Source organism: Sinohyriopsis cumingii, chromosome 8 (assembly GCF_028554795.1).
Source record: "Sinohyriopsis cumingii isolate HCF-2022 chromosome 8, ASM2855479v2, whole genome shotgun sequence".
Lineage (NCBI taxonomy): Eukaryota > Metazoa > Mollusca > Bivalvia > Unionida > Unionidae > Sinohyriopsis > Sinohyriopsis cumingii.
The window spans coordinates 114057036-114080937 of record NC_142968.1 but is presented as its reverse complement, the minus strand read 5'-3'; the positions used below and the strand labels follow the sequence as shown (position 1 = coordinate 114080937).

At 34.9% G+C, this 23902-nt stretch overlaps 1 protein-coding gene across 2 annotated transcripts in view; it reads left to right on the top strand.

Annotated features, from left to right (window-relative positions):
- LOC149794416 (uncharacterized) overlaps positions 1–23902 on the top strand; it is a 159077-nt gene that overhangs the window by 33704 nt on the left and 101471 nt on the right. The window contains exons 6-14 of one of the 2 annotated variants that reach the window (XM_089968612.1): positions 519–598; positions 1122–1195; positions 3778–3878; positions 7305–7367; positions 8297–8351; positions 11832–11985; positions 14871–14991; positions 19311–19362; positions 22024–22059. In XM_089968612.1, the coding sequence (XP_089824738.1) occupies positions 519–598; positions 1122–1195; positions 3778–3878; positions 7305–7367; positions 8297–8351; positions 11832–11985; positions 14871–14991; positions 19311–19362; positions 22024–22059 (736 nt within the window). Of the gene's footprint in view, positions 1–518; positions 599–1121; positions 1196–3774; positions 3879–7304; positions 7368–8296; positions 8352–11831; positions 11986–14870; positions 14992–19310; positions 19363–22023; positions 22060–23902 lie in introns of both variants that reach the window. The other variant, XM_089968611.1, reaches the window with a different exon arrangement.

Sequence of the window (23902 nt, the reverse complement as noted above, 5' to 3'; positions counted from 1 at the left end):
TGACTTTCTCTTAATTTTTAAACCACATGATACAACATGCTATTGTTAATGCATGTTGTTATTCATGCTTTAGCACACACTGCTTGCTCACCCAGTTCCTAATGGGTGTTGTTTTAGTGACATGCTGTCAACCAGCATTGTTAAATTACATAGTGTTTAGTTGTTTTTTATCTTGTTTCAGTGAAAGCTGTCAGTAAAGTATAATAAATGCAAACAAGTTCAAGGCTAAGGAAGACACGCATGAGTCATTCCTTGCAAGTTAAAAATATACTTCATCCATACCATGCAGTGTGTGTGCCATATTTATCCTCCTGAAAATTTCCTGTAGTTCTTCATTTTTTCATTTTTGGGGGGAATTGCACTTTCAATTGGCACAATATAGCCATGTTTGTACCATTAAATTCTGATACATATGTCCATAAGTCTTTGTGGATTCTTGTGATTATAACATAAACAAGTGCAGATTTAATCTATTCTTGTAGCTAAGTTTATTTCTTGTGCACTTCTATTTGATGTAGGACCAAAATTATGAAAACTACAGAATTGAAGGATAAAGAAAAGCAAGCAAAGTTTGGAGTGCTGTATGCTGTGCATTTCTGTAAGTAACTTAATGTTGGACTGAGTGCTTATTGTGTCATATGATGTTTTCTTTATTCTGTCTTTTAATGTAACTGAAGTTAACTTCGATATAATTATGATATGTGGTAAATATGTAGATTGAGTTTTAGGATTGTAAAATTGTTAAACTTGCTTTTAAATGGAAAACAAAGCTCATCTTAGTTAAATATGTATATATGATTGCTGTGAAAAAAAAATTTCAGCATTTTGTGTCTATGTAGTTTTTCATATTCCATATTAAATTCCAGTTTGCAGTCTTAAAATATTGTATGTGGATATAACCTACTGTGTCACCATGCCAAAAGTTGGACACTGCAGGTTGCAATTTAAGTCTGGCAATTTTTCAAGCCCATATCTGAATCATATTCATTTTTGTCCATAGAGTCATTAAGCTTGACCAGTAGGTAATAATCTATTGTAACCAAAATAGGTCACTGTAACCTTCATCATATGCCGACATGCATGCATTTATCCGTTTTCAGACTCTTCATTTCATGTTGCAGATACACAGTGTGTGATCATGTTGGGAAAAAATGGAAAAGACTATCTGGAAGAGCAGAAAAAAAATCAGAAACATGTAAGCTTCTAGTATGAATTGAACAGAGAAGAATTCTACTTCTACTTGGGGGGGGAGTGTGTTAATTGGATCTGTTACTTGTTTGTTTGAAATATTAGATGTCTGTTAGTAAAAAAAATTGACTGCATGTTCTTTAATAAAAAATGGAGACCTCAAGAAGAATACCAGATAAGATGGTTGAAGTCTATCATTTAACTTCAAGCTGTTTGTAGATTGTAGAAGGCTGTAATGCTTTCATGTGTAAACAGCTTATTTTAGTTTGCTACCAGTAAAAGTTTATAAAATTGGTAGCCATGCAAATGAACATGTTCCCTTGTGTCATTCATGCAGGAACTACCTGTTCTAATTCAGTGATATATTTCTACTGATAATGATATATAAGATTTTGCATGTGTAAAAAAAGAGAGATAAATGAGTGCATGTACACATTTGTAGTTGTCTTGATTGGTGCAATTAGCCCAACTAAATACAGGTACCATGGTAGAATACTACTACTGCTGATAATAATACGTTTGAAATATTTATGATACTATTACTAATGCTAATGCTATTTGGTTCATTGTACATAAATTTGTCATGTACCAAGTTTGAGACTGAACACGCCTTCAGAGGTCACCTTTCTACAAAGGCCGATTTTGCCTTTTCTATGGGTGGCTCCTGTAAACAAGTTTGACTCATACAGATGAACATTTATGTATGGATATTTTTCATGAACATTTATTTTTCAAAGTATGAATACGAGCAATAATTCCTGCATGTGAAAAAAAAGTAGAAGAAGGTGTGGGAGTTCGCCTAGAAGTTCCTGTCTGTTACAGAGTTTACATATGAAATTCAAAATTAGTATTAGATTATACAGAGACAACATTATTTTATTACATACATTGAGTTTTTACCCTAGGCAAATAAATAATCCATTCATTAATAGCCTACTGATGAAGGTCATTACTCTGATGCCACATGCTCTTAGAGTTGGGTGATTACAAAAAATGCTTAAAGAGAACAGGCATGTTACCAGATTTTTAGGAAAATAAGCTAGGTTTCAGAGATTTTTGGTACTTCATATTCTTTGAATATTTTTAATGCTACAAACAGGTTGTAAAATTAAGGTAAGAAACGCTTTAAGAGCTGTTTAAGGTAAATGGATGTAACTTTATTTTGTTATATACTATCAATGCAAGATGTGTTTCATTCCATATTTGGGAGTGGTTGTTAAGGTAAGGTCACAGGTCAGTATTTTAAGCTAAATGTTATGCAGTTCTCAATTTGATGTCATCTTGTGTATTGCAGTCAAGATTTTATCTTCTGGGTCAAGTTCATTCATAAAAATTATTTTTCTGTCTGCACTTTTACTTCTATGTCCCTAGGACTAGAGTCATGAAATTTGCTTACTTTACATTTTTGCCCAACAACTACAGCTTTATCTCACAGTTCACAGTAAGATTTTATCATTGGTAGCCAAGTAGGCTGGAGAACAAATTCTATATAATTGCTGTTCTGCTCGATTGCACACATATGCAATATAGAGTACTCTCTACTTGTGAAAAGGAGGAAAAATAACCCCCATTGCATAATCCACCAAGCAGCAAGGCACAGTACTGTCTTCATGTTAAAATACCAGAAAAGAAAAGACACCTGCATTTTCAACAGAACATATTTTCAGGACAAGGTCTGGCAGTTGGGAGCAAAATTATCATTTTCTTTGCCTGGTCACATAAACCTTTGCAGTTTTATTATTCATAATTTGAACAAGTATGATGAACCACATGATACATGGCAGATATTTCTTGGATAAGCAGTGTTAGCATTGTAAAAAAAAATCTCGCTGCTTTTAAAGTAATTGCATTTTTGTTTTTGTTAGTATTAGTGACACTCTTTACACATTGTTGCATATATTACGGAAGGAAATGGGAACTAAGACCTTTTCCCAAAAGACACTGCGACATCTGAACTTGCCTGAGTTGGTATTAAACCCACAACCCTTAGTTTGCTACAGAGAACCTGTCTTGAAAGACCACCCTTTCTGCCAAAAAGTTATGGTCTCTCAAGGCAGGTGGTCTTTCATAACAGGTCACAATGCTATATAATCAGTAAATTATTAGATTGAGAATATGGTCTCTCAAGACAGATGGTCTCACATAGCAGTGGTCTTTCAAGATAGGTTTCACTGTAGTAATGATTTTTAAAAAAAAATTATCATGCCTTTGAAAAATTCTCATGGTTTAGTGACTCAGCCCAGCTGCAGGTGCACTTGATTTCATGGCATTTGTTTAATGATTTTTGAGTGCTATTATTGCAAACATGCATGTAATATCTATCTCATCACCTACTTTATATATATTGTGTGCATCATAATGAAGCATTGACTAAAAACATTTGAGAACAAAATTTGTCAATATGCTTGTATGAAATTATTATAAATATTTTGGAGTCATTTTAAAATGTTCTTTATGCATTTTTTGGCATTTGTTTGCTGAAGATAATGCAGATGCGCTTCTTATTTAGATGTCTGAATATCTATTAGTGATTACATAACAAAGACTATCCTTCTTGAAAGTTTATTCAGTCGTTTCTTTTTCTAGCAGTCTTCATCCTCAGAAGAAATGAAAAATGATGGGAACAAATTCTTTGCAGCTGGACAGTTTGACAAGGCAATTGAATGCTACACTAAGGCTGTTTACAATGAGTAAGCCTACTTGACAAGCATTTGGGTTTATGTATCAGTTATTATAATTAGATATAAGTCCATTGATTCCATATCATTGCAGTCATCTTGCAGAATAACACCATGTTTCTTTACCATATGGTTTGATGCTTTAAATTTCATTTTTGTTATATGCCCCAAATCTTTGAATGAAAATAATTCCCAAGAAAAGTGAGCAAAAACTTAGGGTTGGAGTGGTGGTGGGTCAAGATCAACCACTATCTTTCTTTGTGGAGTTAGTTAATGATGAAGTTTGCAGCACGGATAGTGTAAAATCTTTTGAAGTCTCTGCATGATGAAGTTTGCAGCACGGATAGTGTAAAATCTTTTGAAGTCTCTACATGATGAAGTTTGCAGCACGGATAGTGTAAAATCTTTTGAAGTCTCAACATGATGAAGTTTGCAGCACGGATAGTGTAAAATCTTTTGAAGTCTCTACATCCGTGCTTCTGATTTCTTGTATGTCAATGCCATTGTTTACAAACTGGAAAATGCAAGGAAATGGCAGTTTGTGAATGTCAGTGAAGTTGTCACAACATCTGCACAATTTCTTCTAATTGTGCGCAAGATTTGAATGTTTCAGAGTAACTAGTAGATTAATCAGAAACTGGCAATGACTACTGAAGCCTTCATTCACTAAAATCTGCTAATATTAATTCCTTTATTTAGATATCCCCAGTTATAGTCCAAAGTAGGGCCCACCATATTGTGTACCACTATTTTGATACCAGTTAAACAATTAGCTTTGAGCATTGGCACTGTAATGGACCGCCATGTGATCTCAACATGATGTGCAAGTATTCTTGCCGTTACAATTAAAATGCTGACGTCTGAATTACTTTATATTCAGCAAGGTAAACATCAGGTTTAAGCATATTGTTCTGAATCATTCTTTCTAAGTGACAATGTAGATATCATTTACCTAAATGAAGAAGTAACGTATTAATTAGACTGATTGGAGTATTAATGTCTTTGAATGCAAGGGTAAATGATATGCATATTTAATAAGTGATATGTACATTTAGTAATCTTCTAAATCAGATCATGTTAAGTTTATTTACAACATATGTATTAGATAAAGGGACAACTGCATTCAGTATATTCTTTTTACAAGATATTTTTTAATTTAGGGTAGTGGTAATGCATCTTATGGGGAACTGATACTCATACTGTGTTGCATCATGGCTTACATAGGGCATATAAAAAAAAACGAAAAACTTATTAACTTTTAAATGGTATTAGGAATAAAAATGTATGCACAGTGTTCATTACAGACATAGAAAAAGTGTATCCTGATGGCCCTTCCCAGATCTCAAATACCCATATGTGTATCTTGTTTATTCAAGAAATTGAAACAAATCATTATCACAGGCACTTGCATCATGGATTAAATAATTTCTGCAATAAATGTTCACTTTTCCAACAATGTTATATGTTTTAAATTGGTCTTTGTATAGTCATGGTTTTCTCTAACTTCTGTATCAATTAAATTAACCCTATTTGCTGTTCAGGACATGGTTATTTTCTTTGTAAAGTTTGCAGATTGTTGTAAGCCATGCTATGGTCCAAATCAGCAGGGACTTACTCAGGGTATTAAATGCTGCAAAACTGATTATTAATTGCAGAAATGAATAAATCCGCAAGTGCTTGTGATCATAATTAGCCTCTCCTGTAATGAGTCTTCCTCATGTAACCATTCCCTTTTAAAATTTATTTCCGACATTTCAGTCTACATTTTTTCTCCCACTACACTATCTTGGAAATAATTCAGCAGTGTTTTTGCTGAAGATTTCATCTTTTTCTGTAAATGATTATGCATCATGAGCTCTCATTTGGTACCCAAGTTAAAAATAGTTCATAAGACATTTCTGTCACCCATTGGAATTGATCATCTTGTGGGTTTTGGTGGAATGAGTATATTCTATTCATTAAGCGTGTGGTATGCTTGAATCAGTCTAGAATCAACCACATTGCTCTTTTATCTTTGTTTCGGGGGGGGGGCTGTTTTATGTGCCTTGTGGGTCATTGGCACCAGGGCTCATAACCATTTTAACAGTTTATTGTTTTTTGTTCATGCCATTTTGGCAGTGAATATTATGCAGTGACCCATTCTGTCCATTAATTTTTCCTATTCTGCCAGATAACGTAAGTCCTGCAGCACATACTTATGACAAACTTTGTGGATGGATTACATGCTGGCTAAGGATTACCCTTGTCAGTACTGAAATCAAAAAGGTCAAAGGTTAAGGTCTTGCTGATCATTGATCTCTGTAGCTGGCCATACCCTGCTGATCAGTAATCTCCGTAGTTGACCATACCCTGCTGATCAGTAATCTCCGTAGTTGACCATACCCTTCTGATCATTGATCTCTGTAGTTGGCCATACCCTGAAGATAAGTAATCTCCGTAGTTGACCATACCCTGCTAATCAGTAATCTCCGAAGTTGACCATACACTACTGATCATTTATCTCTGTAGTTCACCATATTCTGCTGATCATTGATCTCTGTAGTTCACCATACCCTGCTGATCATTGATCTCTGTAGTTGACCATACCCTTCTAGTGTCTGTATAGACTACTGTTGCATACATGCCAACCAGGTTAGTAGTGAAAGAAATGTACATTTATCATATAGTTTACTTATCTGTTGAATGTAATATATTTAGCTACGATGTCACAGCTTCATTGAAGTTTTTTACTAATATTACTACCTGTAATATGTATTATACTTTTTTTTTGCTTTGATTAATCTTTTTTGCCAATTAAATTAGCAAAAATTATGCATTTACCTCGCTCGTTGGCATGTATGCTATTAAACACAGGGAAGGCATACACTGTGCTATTTTGTTTGTGTTTCAATGTGCTTTTTCCAGGCAAACAGTTGATCTGAAATTGGAGTTTCTTACAACAACTGATAGAGAGCTCTCTTTTAGTGTGTCTGGTAACAAAAATAAGAATCAGAGTTGTACTGTCCTAAGGAATTGCATTAGTTTTCAGTAGTTTTACTAGCCTGCAATTTCTGAGACTCTAGTGAAATTGGTGGTCATATCAGTGTCAGGGTCTTGTATGTGTGCATGTGTGTGATTTTCACAGAAGGATGGAGAAAAAAATTGTCAGACACAGTTGCTTAATTGTTTTCAACACAGTTTGGCAAAATCTCAGAGCAAAATTGAAAATCTAAATCACAGTTTCTTCATGTTCATTTTCACTTGTTATCAAAGTGCTTTACTCTTTATAAGCGGGTAAATAAAACAGTTTGGTAAACACTGACGTATTACCTAAAATAACTCTAAAGAACACAAATATGTGACTGAAAATGAAATTACTGATTTCAGCCACATCCTTGCACCAAAGATGTAAAAATGCACTCTAGAGAAACATTGAATTTCTACTCATTTCCATTTCAGTCGCTTAAACCATGTCTACTTTGGTAACAGATGCCAGGCATTTATAAAATATGGGTTGTTCAGGTAAGAAAGCAATTTATGAATTTATATGAAAATTTTCTGATCTACTTCATTTAGACTTTTGTATGTATATTATGTACTTTTCTTTCAAGACCTTAAAGCATCTTTAAAGTTAATATTTAATGGGATTGTTGCGTATAAATATATGTTAACTTCCAGCAAAAAGTTATGAATGTCAGTCATAGTTCTGATTAATAAAATTCAGTGTCTTAGTTATACCACATCACAAAATGCAAAAGAGCATATTTGGCAAGTAAACATCACCAATCAGATTTATATGATTTCAATCATACATAGTGATTTCCAGTTAACATGGATATTACATTTTTTAAACATGATGGACACTAATTGTGGACCTTGGAACCTCAAAGACAATAGTTCAGGGAGAATCATTTTTCTTTGTATGATAACTTTACATTAATGAATGATTGTATTCACCTGAAATCATTTGTTACAGAGCAAAACTTACATTGACAACCATTCTACTGATATGTAAATATGAAGTTTATATCTACCATTACTTTGAATCTGTTTTTTTCCAGGGAATTTCCTTGTGCTACAGACATTCAACAAACATTGTCACCCTTAAAATTATATACTTGCATGTAAGTTTATCTAAACATCATAGACCCTGATCTGCAGTTGCATAATGCACTGACAGATCATTGTCTGTATTGCTTGTTCCACTGATTACTTCAAACAAACTGCATAGGTGTAGATCTACCAGCACATGCGATGGCAGGTTTTGGTCAGTGCAGTTTGCAGTTGGAATCGACTTATAAGTTATTATATAAAGTACTGTAAATTTTCCTGTATATTATTAACTCTTGGTGGTATGTGATACATTTTGTTGGTTGAGGCTTATGAAATTTGTCAAAATCTGGTTGTCAGCTTTGACAGGATAGTCAACACTTTGACTTGATTCTTTTCAGGGAAGCATTATCAGATGGTAGACGATCTATTATACTAAAACCTGACTGGCCAAAGGTAGGTTATTCAATGAAACATTTATGGAAGAGATTTTTGATGGGGACAAGTTTTCGTTTTTATAGAAATGTACTTTTATGAAATTTCCTTTTTATAGAAATGTAATTTTATGAAAAAGAGTTTGGTGGAAGATTTCTCAAATTAAACATGTTCAAGTAATGATTAACTTTTCATTCAAAATAGCTTACAGTGGAGAATATCTCATGGTAATTCTGATAATGTCTTACCCAAATTAAACATGTTCAAGTAATGATTAACTTTTCATTCAGAATAGCTTACAGTGGATAATCTCACATGGTAATTCTGATGATGTCTTACCCCAAAAAATTATTAGGTAAATAATTTTCAACTATTATTGCAAATTATTTAATAATAATAGTTATTATTATTATTATTTTTATTATTATTATTATTATTTTATCAAGAAAAAGTTAATATAATTTGTGACAGTATTTCTTTCATGCAGCAAGAGATGACACTTGGACATATATTTGTGTTTCTCCTTCTAGTACATTCCCCAATCACATTATGTTGGGAATATTAGCCTGCTACCTCATGAATCCAGCCCTGCTAAAATTGTACAGATCTGCTGTACTCTGATCTGACCATGGAATGGACTGAATTTAACCTCAAGGCCACAGTCGAGGATATTTATATAGTTCTAGCATCTTAAGAATGCCCTCAACCTCCAACCGCTATGCAAGACTAAAAAGGTAATGCATCAGTAGTTTTTGACCAGGAGGAAGAGATGCCGTCCTTTTGGTTCCTTCCCCAGTTGGCTACAATTAAAAAGATCGGTTACTGCCTGTCAGGTAGAATTGTGACTCTGAGAATTCTAAGGCTTTCTTTTCAGGAAGCCAAGTACCAGCGATGTTCTCAGCTTGCTGGTCCAATACTCAAGACACATCCAATACTGGTCTCCCAGCCCTTGACAAACAAAATCTAGCAACAAGAAGGCCCTACACTCTGAAGGCTTATATAGAACAGTGTTTTCAGGGACTGGTGCCATATTAATAACATCACCCCTCAAACTCTTAACTGGCTGACTTTTTTCTCTGGCTCTTCGGGAAGAAACAGTTGGCCCCAATTGCTGTCAAAGGCAGAAGCACCATGGTATCAGACACATTTCAGAAATGATATCGAGCATGATAAAGGTAAATCAGATCTATTAGCCAATTTCAATCTCAATCAACCAAAATCCTTCACTCGATTTCCAAAGGAAATCTGACCTGGGTTCTCAAATGGCTCACTTCAATATATTTGAGTCTTTAACCCACACTTTGCTAAAGTTGTTATCATATAAAACATGTTTCCTGATAGCTTTAGCTTCAACTTGCATGGTGAGTGAGCTACATGCCCTTTCCATTGACCCAAACTATCTTCAGTCCAGTTCTTTTGGCTCACTGACTCTTGACACAACCAGGCTTTGTAGCCAGAAATAGATTACCATCTGTCTGTAATCAAAGAGTAAGGGAGCTGCGGTGGCTGAGTGGTTAATGTGTCAGACTCGTGACACAAAGTGTGGGTTCAAATCCTACCATCAGACCAGCCTGAGTCAGCTACAGTGTTGTATCCTTGGACAAGGCAATTTACTCCAATTGCCATAACACTAAATAACCTACTTGTGTTGTTGTGCCATAAAGCAGCAAACCAAACCAATTTTTAGCTCATGTGCTCGCTCACTTCCTTATATGGGTAGAGAACAGTGGCCATGCAAGATCCTATTTGCGCACTCAAGCACTGCTTGAAACACACACAGGTAAGCTGTGGCTCACGCAGATGCCTTTTTCTTCTGGTGAAAGCTAGGAAACAGAATATCACCCACAAGCCCTTGCAGCGAGGCTGAGATGGGTTATAGGAGGTGTCACAAGATCCAAGTTGCCTCATGAAGATTACCGTTCATTAAATTAGAGCAGTCTCTGCAAGCCCCAGTGTAATGTTTCATTCTGAGTTATAGCAGAAGCGTTGTGGTTGGTTGGCTTGCAGAGTCAGCCTTTTCGGGCTTTTATCCCAAAGATTTAGTTTCACAGAGGCAAATCTTGTATCTGGTAGGTTCGGTGATAGTAGCCCAGATGACCACCAGACCCAGTTAAAATAATCGACACAGCTTTGATGGATATGCCAATGAAATTTTGTAGGTAAGAAGATTTCAGTAATTATCTTGACTGTGTGCTGGGGTCACAAATCAAGTGTCCCTAGTTGTTGTTGTTGTAGGGTTTAACGCCATTTTTCAGCACACGATAGGCTATACATGGCGGCCAGTATTAATGGTGGAGGAAGAACCCGGGAAAACCCTCGAAAGAACCACCAACCCACGAGAAGCTACTGGCAAGCTTTCTCACATACCTACATTGGCTGAATCCGAGACTCGAACCCACGCAGACAGAGGTGAGATGGCAGTGATCCGTAATGGATAGTACTTTAGACCACTCGGCCACTTGGGGCCCCCAAGTGTCCCTAGGCCATGTTGCATATGTATGTAAGTAGGGGAACAGGTTATTGTTTACATGGTGAATCCAGCCATCATTACCTGAAAGGATACCAAAAGTAGAGGTTGGATGCTCCGCATTACTTCCTGCTATTACCTCGTCTCCTAACGTAATGTGATTGGGGAATGTATTTGAAGGAGAAGGCAAATCTTTAAGTCAGTTATGTTTCTCAGAGAATACTTACCCAATCACATTACTTAAAAGCCCTCACAACCACCCTGCCATGCAAGCATCTTCGGTGGTATATGGCTCAGCTAAAAAAAAAAAAACTAGCAACACCTGAAGGTGGCAAGGAGAGATAATGGACAAGAGTTATTGCCCTTTGTCAAGACGAGTTTGGAAAAGATGATTTTTTGTCTTTTAGCAGGGCTGGATTCACAACATAGCAGGCTAATATTTCTAACATAATTGGGTTAGTATTCTTGGAGAAACGTAATTTACTTAAAGATTTGCTTTCCTGTACGTACTAGATTTGTGTTCAGAAATTCTTTCCCAGAAAGGTGGTGTAGTGTTCACCATACAAGTTTGGTGTTGTGAGACCTCAGCTGTAGTGGTTAATCACTGTAATTATTTCTGCATAACCTATGCATCTAATATGGGTTATACTGCCTATCAGTCAAAGGATAGTCAGTGTCTCTGACTTTCACCTTGTAAAATCTGGCTTCAACGAGTAGACAGTGATAGTAGCTTCTAAAGCAGACTTGAAGAATAATGAATGCTGACTTAAACGATCAATGTCTGTTTTTTATCAATATGCTCTAATCTGCTTTGGTATCATTCAAACATGTTTTATTTGTTTTTATGCCTTGTATCAAGGTCAGCATTTTTTTGGTCAAAATCACTTTAGTCAGAATTTATTTTCTGCATGACAATTGATGTTTATGATAGCTTCTAGACACAAAATAAGCTTAAGGAGGTGAGCTGTGTAATTGTTATGTGCTTCTTTCATTAAAAGATTGATAATTTGGTAAAAATGCACATTGTTTTTCAGGGTCATTACCGTTATGCAAATGCATGTGCTCAACTGGGGCGCTTGGAGTTGGCTGTCGTATTGAATGCCAGGGGACTGCAGCTGTGTAAAGATGTTCGTAAGGAAGATAATAACTACCAACAGTTAGAAGCTCAGGGGCAAAAGTTTGCCAGAGGTAAGAAATAACCAAAGCAAATAAAACACCTAATTGTATGTGTGTGATCTAACAATTTGAGCAATGATTAAAATTATACAGTCTGTCACATGTTCATTGGAACACTAATCTCCCACTGAAAACTGTTCTATAATACAGACCCAAAACCATTTCTTTGACAATATTTATTTTGTTTCCATTTTATTTGCATTCCATTTATGTTTGCAGTTCATCTTATCATCTCATTTTCAGCTTTTCTGGTCATAGACCAGAATGGAGTTTAGGTTAGTCTATTGTCCATTTTACAAGTTTGTATTATCGCTATTCCTAAACTGCTTGGATGATTACCATGATGCACATCTAATATGGGCACCACAGTACAGTAGCCATGTTGACAATATTGCTACTCCAGAATGGATGGTCCTGACAACATGGTGTTTTGACTGAAGATTTCTTGTGATGTCTAGTTGGTCCTAATTGAAAGTAGTGCCACTTGGACATCTCATTAGGCCACTACAGCAGCAATCTTGAAAGTGTTATCAATATTTTATAAATGGAAAATTATATCATCATGGAGTTACCATCAGAAGTAGATGATTAAGATTAGGGTTTCCATCCTACCAAGAATTCGTGAAAAAGTTGGAAGAAATAAACAAGATCATTCCCAAATGGGAAAAGCCTTTGAATTTTGCATATTTTGATTTTAGCCAAAAATGGGAATTTTCAGCTACCATTTGATCATTAAAAATGTTTTAATTGAGTCATAACTGAATAGAGCAGGAGTTAAATTTATTGAGTTCCTTAATAAATTTTTGGAGGTTGCAGAACACTAAAGTCAGTTGAGATAACAGTGCTGTATGGATCATTTGGGTGCTTTCACAAAATGTATTTGTATTGTCAAAAAAAGGTTCAAAAGTGATTGGATTGGAACGTTACCCCTTATGCCATGCCATATCAGTATAAGAATGAAATAGACTGACCAAAATAAAACCATAATGTGGTGCATTAGAAGTACTGAAAAGGGTCATTTAGCATTTTATGCCAGACTACCTGACTCCAAGCAAATCTTGGCAAATGAATCTCAGGTTGTGTCCTAAATTTAATTAAATCAAAGCACAAAATGTGTGTACTTGCCAATATATATTGTCAGCTATTGAAATAGCTAGTGAATCCTCCCAAAAAAATTATGAGTTAGGATAGAACATGTATCTGTGTCAGTGTGAAAATGGAGAAGCTGTCTGCTTGCTTGTCAGCTTTTCAACATTGAGCATGGATGGGAGAATCCAAATACTTGCATTGTCCATGCTAGGGTTGATTTGGGCAAAATAGCCACCTTATATTTTGTTATTTCACCAAAACATACTGAAAGCAAAGTTCAGTTCAACTTGTATTAATTTAAAAAGCATTAGCATCTACCCCAATTTATTTCAGTACAGTGCAGCAATAATCAAAGTCAGAGATTGACCATTTGTAAATTGTCCCTTCAAAGAGGAAGGTAGAAACATAGACACTCACCCCACATGTGAGTGTACTTCATATCAGTCATACATTTTTTTGCTTATATTTAATAATCTCTTGGATGGATTTTTCTCATGCAGTGGATGGAGTATTATGACGCTAAGACAATTCTGTGACATGCATTTTTGATTGTTTTTGGGGTTGATGCCACAGTCATGGACAATTTGTGCCAAGATTTTAGTTAAAGTTTTTATTGCCTTATATTTCATAACCTTCTGATGGATTTGCTTTATACTTGTGGCAAATCATTTTGAAGTTAAGAGAATTCATTATGCGACACGTTCTCACTCCTTTTGATCTTGGGATCAAGGTCACATTCACAGAAAGTTTGTGTTAAGATTGTATTAAAATTTGTTCATTTTCATGTATTTGATAATCCCCATGATGGATTCTCTTCACTTAACAGGATCAATCACTAAGACAATTCATTTTGCAAAAATCCACTCTCTCCTCTTTAAATAATGGAGTCGAGGTCACATTCATAGGAAACCTGAGTTAATGTTTTGGTTAAAGTTCTCTTTTTTGCTTAAAACCGTTATTTACTCTTGAGATGAATTATTTTAAAGCTAAAACAATTATGTAACTTGATTATTCAGCCTTTGACCTTGGGGTCAAGGTGACATATTTTGCTGCAATACTTTGACTGTGGGCATGACATGCAGACCCAGGCATTCATTATTATTAAGATTAACTTCACTGCAAGGTGATCTTTTCAGGATTTATTTTCAGTTTTTATGTGTAATGCTTGTATTTGATATAATTTTATGATCTACTGATTGATGACTTTTTTGGAAGAATTTTTTTTTATGATCTTATAAATTATGCCTAGTCATTGAAAATGCATTTGAAAACTAGGGATATGCAACAGTGCATCGTTGTGCTAGGTTTATATGAAATAAATGGTACTTACTGGGTTTTTTTTACAGATAAACCAGAGAGTTCATTAAGTCGCACAGTGCTAGATTTGTATGAAATAAATGGTACTTATTGGGTTTTTTTTACAGATAAACCAGAGAGTTCATTAAGTCACACAGTGCTAGATTTGTATGAAATAAATGGTACTTATTGGGTTTTTTTTACAGATGAACCAGAGAGTTCATTAAGTTGCACAGTGCTAGATTTATATGAAATAAATGGTACTTATTGGTTTTTTTTACAGATGAACGAGAGAGGTCATTAAATCTCAGTGCTAGATTTATATGAAATAAATGGTACTTATTGGGTTTTTTTTAAAGATAAACCAGAGAGTTCATTAAGTTGCACAGTGCTAGATTTATATGAAATAAATGGTACTTATTGGTTTTTTTTTACAGATGAACGAGAGAGGTCATTAAATCTCAGTGCTAGATTTATATGAAATAAATGGTACTTATTGGGTTTTTTAACAGATAAACGAGAGAGGTCATTAAATCGCACAGTGCTCAGCATACCTAAGGACCTGGCAGATGTTCTCAATGACATACCGAGCCCCAAGAATGACAGCAGCATATGGGGTGTTGCTCATGAAATGTAAGTTAACTTTTAGAATGCACCAATATGGTGTGCTGAAATGTTTTGATCAGCATTGGTAAATGAGGAAAAAGTAGCTTTGTTTATCATGATTGGAATAAAATGATTATTTCACCAAGCACAGACAAGTCAACTGATAATTAGTGATATGAGTATATGTGGTCAGATTATTTCTAAATTACAGGGTGTTTTTTTTTTTTGAAGTCTCTTTCAAGAGATATAGTCCTGTTACAACTGGAAACATATAATTAAGTTCACATGTATTTAGAGAGATATTGGCATTTGCTTTTGATCATAAAAGGAACAGGATTATCAGTATCTTGCAAGTTATGCTAATCCATTGTTTAACGTAGTATTATACTTTCCAGGCCATCAGTAGTTTCAGTTCCCTGATTGCTAAGTATGATTGCATTAAATCATTGTTTCTCTGCAGTTTTCACATTTTCCGAATAATTATTGAAAGCATTTTTGTTATAGAGTTTTAAATTAATTATTCTAACTTGTATATAGTTTTATTACAGATTTAAAATTAATTGCCAATTTCTGTATACTGAGATAAAGTTTTGTTTGTTTTCAAGTTCAAATGCCATTTGACAATTTCTGATGTTGGGGCTTATGTAAGATATTAATCAGAAGAATTTGTGTTCTAAATTGGATAATATAAACAATATAAATTAGCTAGTGTTGTGATGAAAGGCAACTAAAATATATATATGAGCAGTCATTTTCAAAGACAGAAATTGCAGGAATATACAACAATACACCAAAACATACAAATATCATTATATTGCAGTCCATAATCTGGTACCTAGTAAAATGAAGAGTACCGTATTTTCATACCATATGATTACAGATGCTTCCTTTCCTTAGTCAAGCTGAAACACTAGACATACAAGGCCATGAAAATTCCAAAGATTAAAAAGAGGACAGATAAAAAAAATTGGTCAGAGCAAGTCACTTTTCTAAAATCACTTGGCCTGGACTGGCTGGGGGAAAATTTGTCAAGCTTTTTAATCTAAACTTGCAGATTGCATTACAGCTGTAGGATAAAGGCATTCTAACCATTGTATAAATTATTAACAGAATTTGGGTGTTTATTATTATTTTGTGGTATACGCCTCGGACAGGGGCATCTCACATTTAGATGGTGTTTGTATATATGTTTTGATTTGAATATCAATGTTTTGATTCGTGTATCAATGGTTTAAATTTGTTCCCTCACTTATTGCTCAGTTATCCATTACACCACTCCCTTGATAACTCGCGCACATCGGGGTCCAGAAACATCGACCGCACTATAAGTGAGGCGCGAGTTATCGAGGGACCTATAAAATAAGCCCAAAACCAATAAAGTGATTGACGACATAAAGGAAAAATATGGGGGGGGGGGGGCGGGTTGGCAGATTATACTGTTGAATACTCACTTTATAATCGTTCTGAGATTAACTGTGAATAAATATCTCTTCATAACTGTGTACTTTATTATTTCCTCATAGGGCAACATTAATTTCAGGATAAATTACAGTATATTGAGGCGATCATCGAAAACATTATTCCACTTGGTTTCCGTTCGCTTAACATGTGTACCACTTCACACATTGTGTACTATGTCACTAATTTTTATGTTGAATTGGATACATTCTAGTTTTATTGTTTGATCCAAATTAGACGTTTTTTTATATACAAAAGATCGACTCTTTTCGAGAAACAGTGTCGATCGAACGATAGATAGGTAGATAGATTTGAATGTGATAGAAGTAAAATGGAAAACAAAAAAACAAGGGTTAATCAGTACTAACATATTTAATTGGTCTACAAATTTAAAACAACATAAATTAGAACAAGTTAATACTTGCCGTTTGTGCCACACTTGACAAATATCAATTCACTTTTTGAAAAAATCAGTTAATTTTTTTTGTGTGTTACTCCTTGGTTTCTCTGCCGCCGAGCAAAATCCCTCAGATTTCTCAACTGCATGAGCTTTATGTAGTCAACATTTTGGGTCTCCAGCCACCTTATGGCAATATCAAAATATTTGATTGCTTCCTGTGCAGAGGGGTGGGGGGGTGCAACATCTGCGTCTGCATCACTTTCAACACTTGTGTTACTCCAGTTAGAATCGTCTTCTGCTGCAAATTTGTTCGTTATAGAATTAATTATAGTTTCATCTGACATGTATTCGGCTGTGGGGCAATCATTGTCAGCACAAATCCACTCTTCCATATCATCAAGAGAAATGCTCATCTCAGGACCATGAGGCTGTACGAATTTCTCCCAAACAGCCTAGGCATTAATGACATCAGTTTCACTGAAACCTTGAAAGTTACTATCATCGTCGCTATCTCTGTTACTGTTTTGCTTTACGTTGAAGGCAGCTCCAAGACCCTTAATCCAGCACCCCAGGTCTCTTGTAAATTTGTAATCGATTTTTTTTTTAATGCAACAAACACTTCCCCAAGTTGTTGATCAAAACAAAGCCGGCATGTAATTAGGTTCTCACAGAAGTACTCACGGGTTTTGATGTGACGGTCGATTGACTCTTTTCATGTTTTCAATGAACAGAATATGTTGTGATTATAATGTTTACACTGAAACGGAATTAAAGAATTAGAACGTGACTTTCACACAGGAAGACGTTTAATTGGTGTTTATTTCATTCTCTTTTGCCACCTGTTAGCATTTACCAGAAGTTTTCATTGATTGCTATTTCACCAGACTGTTTATTTACAGTATACTGACAACTATTTATCATAAAAACTTACATAATATATGATATCTTTAAACAGAGGTCTCGCTAGGATTTTAAAACTGGGTCTTTCTGCCTCTGAATTTAATCACTAAATATCAGTACATTTTCTCACTCGGCCACCAGTTAAAGCCTTTGAACTAGCCGCCTAGCTGTTGCATCATGTCCCTTTTTTTTTTTTTATGTACTCTTATAAAATGGCAACAGTACATCAAAGCGTCTTTCAGTCACTGAATTATGTCATTGTAAATATCAGCACAGTTAACTGATCAACACATTTTCCCACAAAGCAGGTGGCTGAAACAGGACCTGCAAATCTTTGAATTTTCCCTATTACAGGCATACGGAGGACTCCTGCCTCAGTGATTTTCTGCGTCCCAGATCAAAAATTGGCGTCCAAATACGCGTAATTAAGCGTTTTCGAGATCTCTGAAATTAATTCTTCTTTAGAACTTGCAAATTTCAAAATATGGATTATATTTTTACAGGCATTAATCACCATTTTCGATGATAAAACGAGCAATGTATCAAGGTTTAATTTATCAATTCTTATCGTAATTGTTTAATGTTCAGCATATTTTAAAGATATTTTAAATACATATTCTCTGGAAAAAATTGGGAGCCAAGACGGACACCGCGTTATAAGCGGGATTGCGAGTTATCCGGGCGCGAGTTATCGAGGGAGCGGTGTATGTAGTTCAGTTTATATTTAGAATATAATATCACTTATTGCACAGTAACCCATTACTCAAGTCACTTCATATTTGGAATATATCATCACTTATTGCACAGAACCCATTAATTAAATATGGTTGGTTTACTAAAGAGCATGAAAAGCATAAAAGAGTTAACATTACTTGGATTCGTTTGGCATGCAGCATGTTTTCAGTGTTTCACGTTTGTCATGATGGATTATACTTTGATCAGAAGTAATTCAGAAAGGATTAAATACATTAATGGATTATTTTGGATTAGTTATTGCAAATGGACTTGGGTGGGGTGGCATGCAACAAGTTAGTGTGGCTTCAGTATTTAAAGTACTTTGTCTAGATATCTAAATGTGTGTAATCTCCCAGTAGTAAAACAACAAAATTAAAACAACCAAAATATCACACTAAATTCAGTAATTGTTGGAAACTAGAATTTTGTTGGTTGGAATTAAGTTCAAACAGACATGAATATACATGCTGCCATTCCTGTAAAGTAGCTTGTTAGAACTTCCCAAATTCTGGCAAGCAGTAAACAGCCTGAATTTTCTCAAAGTTAGGAAACAATATAATCTTCCTGGAGAACTCAATAGAGATATACTACCATTGCCACACTCTAATGCCGACACTGAAAAGACATTTTCTGTTCTGAGGAAAATTCAGGCTAACTCCAGAAAAAATCTGGATCCAGTAATGATCCTATAAGTTGAGATCAGTGGTGATGAGGACTGTCATTAATATAATCCAAGCATTGACCTAAATTGCATGGTTTGCAATCAGACCATACTGCCATTACAACTTTTTTTTTTCCTTCATGTAAGATGGATTTGTTATACATCAGCCAATATTTTCATATTTTTTGGCAGTGAAATTACTTTGAAGAAGAAGACGGATCTAATCTCTTCAGAAAGTGATGAGGTAAATTTAGTAATTCTGTTTGTAATAACAACAATCTGAATTAAGGCACATCTCTGATTTCTTTTATTAGTAATTCTGTTTGTAATAACAATCGGAATTAAGGCACATCTCTGCTTTCTTTGTTTAGTAATTCTGTTTGTAAATAACAATCTAAATTAAGGCACATCTCTGTTTTCTTTGTTTAGTAATTCTCTTTGCAATAACAATCTGAATTAAGGCACATCTCTGCTTTCTTTGTTTAGTAATTCTGTTTGTAAATAACAATCTGAATTAAGGCACACCTCTGTTTTCTTTGTTTAGTAATTCTTTTTGTAATAACAATCTGAATTAAGGCACATCTCTGCTTTCTTTGTACATGTAAACTTAAAAGTATTTAGAGATTTGTTGGTTATCCAAAATAGTTGCATTTAGTTTTCATTTGTCCTGTTTTGAAAGATGGTGTTTATTCATGCTGGATCCATCAATTCATCTATAAATAAATTCCTGTACAAATTAACTGTTATTCCTTTTGTTGTTTTACACCATTTTTCAGATCAAGATGCATTTTTTGCAGTTGGAAACTAAACTCTAACAAGTTTTTCTGCAAAATAAAAGGTGATTCAGCATTTAAAACAGTATACTACCAACATATAACAATTAAAAATGGTATGTTTGAAACCATTTAAGTGCTCCTGTGTTAAAACTAAAAACAATTAGACACTTAGAAGTTTTCACTGAATACTGCAACTTTGCTTATATCAAAAGCTTACAATGTTGATACACTTCTGTGTTAGTGATACAGTTGATTGCTTTTAACACAGTTGTAATAAGAGTTGGGTATTTTTTAACACAGTTGTAATAACACTTGGGTATATTGTAATTTCCCTGCTATATTGGGTATTTTGTAATTTCCCTGCTATACCAGCTTTACTAACCTGTTATACATATTGTACATATGCAGAGTCCAACCACAATAACATTGATCAGAATTTGCCATCGCATAATGCAGTGCAGATCAGAGTGTGTGTGTTTTTTGTTCTACAGATTACTTACAGCAAACTGCAGCGATCTTTGGTGCATTATGTGATGGCAAATCTTGGTCTGTACAGTTTGCAGTTGAAATCATCTTATCAACATTATACCACAAGTACAAAAAAGCAGAAATATTTAGTCATTTTAATTTTTGCAGTTGCATTCAGACAACAGAAATAATTGAAACTTAAAATTGTTTATTTCATGTTGAATACAGTCCATTCTTCTTATAAAGAATTGGTTTAGATCCAAAATAAGGGTTCTCACAATCATGAAAATTGCTTGAATTTTGGTGGTTACCTTGAAAATGCCTTTTAAAAAATTGTGGTTACCATGAAAAGTGCTTAAATGTGAGGATGACTCAAAAGTATTGGAAAAGCGCTTGAAATTTTCAGTAGTCTTTGAAAAGTGCTTGAATTTCAAATTAAACGTATATCATTGAAACAAATCTACTGACATAGATATCAAGAAAGAAAATAAATAAAAAATAAAAGCTTTTTTTATAAAATAAAGGTTAGAAGCCAGCCTGAAAGTTGTATTTTAATGTTGGGTTTGTTCATTAAGACTATTCATTAAGGTTTCTGGTTGTTTATTTTGCACCGTTACCATCTTACCGTTTTAATTTCAACCCATTTGTTCTTCTATATCGCTGGTCGATATAGGACCTTTTATAATTTTTAAAGATTATGCAAAGAACATTTTGTTTGGCGCTAAATAGCCTAACAGTGCTGATGCGCCGTTAAAAATAAAATCAATCAATCAGTCAATGGTTTGCTTATGTGCTCATTTAGTACTCAGCCTCATTTTGGATTGCTAGCATGTCAGTCAGTGGATGCTATGTTGGCTGGACTTTAGATCAACAGTAGCTGCAGTCATCTTATATCATACTGATGTACCATTATGAAACGACTGACTTGCATACCAGTCACAGTAATTGAAAATAAGTCTCAGAATGTAATGCTTTGACATGTTGCACCTACAATCACTTGAAACAGAAAGACCATTGCTTGTAGGATATAGTATTATTTTTTTTAGTTAAAATCGATGAAAAAACAGTAGAACAAGTGTCAGCTAAACAAAATTCAAGATGTGGCAACTCGGCTGAAAATGTATATGCATTTAACCTTGGCTTTAAAAATCACACCATCAGTATAACTTAGGACTTATGGAGCTACAGTCCCCGCAATCAGTATAACATGGGGCTTATGGAGGTACAGTCCCCACAATCAGTATCACTAGGGACTTGTAGAGCTACAGTCCCCACAATTAGTATCACTAGGGACTTGTAAAGTTTTAATAACATCAGCTAGATGAATGAGTAACAGAATTTGAAGTCTCATTGCAAATGTGAAAAGCATACAAACAATAGAATATTGACAGTAGGAGAGAATTTAGAATATATTTTGGTTTAAACATGAAAACCCAAAGAGTTCTAACTCCCAAACTGATGAGATGACTGCACCACTACCCCAAAGTTCCTTGAGATATAATTTCTTCACCTAGGATTGGGTTACACTGTTCACAGGAGAGACAAAGCATCTTCAAATATTAATCTGATTGATCATTCATGTAAATGCAGTTTTAAAGAGTCTTCATTACTTCCAGAGGTGAGTAGAGTTTATTTAAGTTCTTCTTCTTTTTTTCTTCTAGGAAACTAATAAAATCCTAAATGCAGAGAAAAGAAAGGTGAGTATATAGATCTACTTTTTAGGCATTGTTCTGCAATCCAGTACAAAAATATGTCTGCAGCACGATGCCTCAGTGCCAGACATCACTATAAACTGTTACATTGCAGACATTGTAGCAATATGACTGATTTTTTTTTAAAGCTATGTTAAAAATCACACACACACACACACACACACACACACACATAGAGCAGGTAGACACCAAAAGTCTATCCTCAATCATGGACAAAGGTCAGGCACACAGTGCATATTAAATATACATAACAGTCCATGGCAGCTGTTTTGCTTTTGCAGGTACTACTCTGTGAAGGATTTAATTATTAGTTATTTCCACTCCTATACACGGACTTGTTCTAACTAAGATTTTCCTTGCACAAGGAAATTGCATAATGTCTTCTGTTTTGAGGATAACACCATAATGCCATTCAAATTTATGTGAAGACCTGAATTTTGCAATTTTTTAAAACCATTCATGCATTGCAAAACAAAGAACGTGGTGAGCAGGGTGAGTCCTGCGCCTGGTCAAATGGAGCAGAATAAAGTGGCCTACAAGGTTGAAGAACTACCGACACCTAACAGGTAGTTTGTTTAGAAGTATTTTTTTATCTTGTCAGGATGAAAATGGCACATGAACAGATGGTAAGTTAAGTCTGTAATGTGCATGCTAGAAATACAACCCATATGTCAACACATATAAAACAGCATCAACTTGTCACTGAAAAACCTTCTAAAAAGAAAAAAACCCATGAAGTTGGTATTTGTATCAGTAATGTTTTGTACCATAGGCGTTGTACAGTAGTCCCCCTCTTGAACGGCCCCCCTGACCAGTGGCCACCCGCTCCTTACGGCCAGAATCCGTTGGCACCAACGAGTTTGTGTTCAAAAGTACCCCTCGCGAAAGGCCACCCGCCTAACGTGACCAGCGGCCAGCATATTAGTGCAAAATTATAAAATTTACCCCTCACAAGCGGCCGCATTTTATTTGAATATGTATCCAGAACCAGTATTGTATTCATGACGTATGTTAAGTAATCCGATTTCTGTTTGCCGATGTCAGGTTTTCGTTACTGAAAGAAGTGTTGAGTAAAGTACATTTACCACTAAGGTTAATATTATATCATTTACGCCTCACGAGAAGCCAATATTATTCCATAAAAACCGAGAAAGACTCAAATTTTAATCCATACAAAAGGGTACGTACATATTATCCAATTAGCCTTACTGCTGTGTTATCATAAGATGTCCAGTTTAGTCACTGTGATAATTGTTAAGATTACAATTATCGAACAGTAGTAACAGCTGAGAAGTGGCAGTATCGATGTACAATACCCAAGTCAGCAGGAAAATGGTTTAATAGCCTTTATGGCTTCCCTTAGTAAGATATTGAGCTTGTTCACTTTGGTAATCAGTGGCTATTACTGCTGACAATAATTGTCAAAATTACAAATCCTTGCGGCCGCGAGGTCAAATCTGCGTGATGTTAATGGTACATATCGAAGCCGTTTTGGCTTCTCTCACTTAGTGTAAAGAAATGTATAAAACCAATAGGGTACCAGACTGCGACTAACGAATCACGTGACAAGATCACTTCCTTTAAAAACACGGCAATTTGTTTAGATGCATACAAAATTGTTTTATCAGTATTGTAGTTCGCAACATGAATAACATACTGCAAGAAGATCAATATGTCATCGAGAAAAATAAAAATTCTCAGTTTAGAGGAGAACATGAAAGTTATTCAACGGGGGGGGATGTCGCAGAAAAATAACGTCAGGAAGACTCAGATAAACAATATCGTAAAAGATAATGAAACAATTCTGCAGAAGTGGAAAGGTGAAATG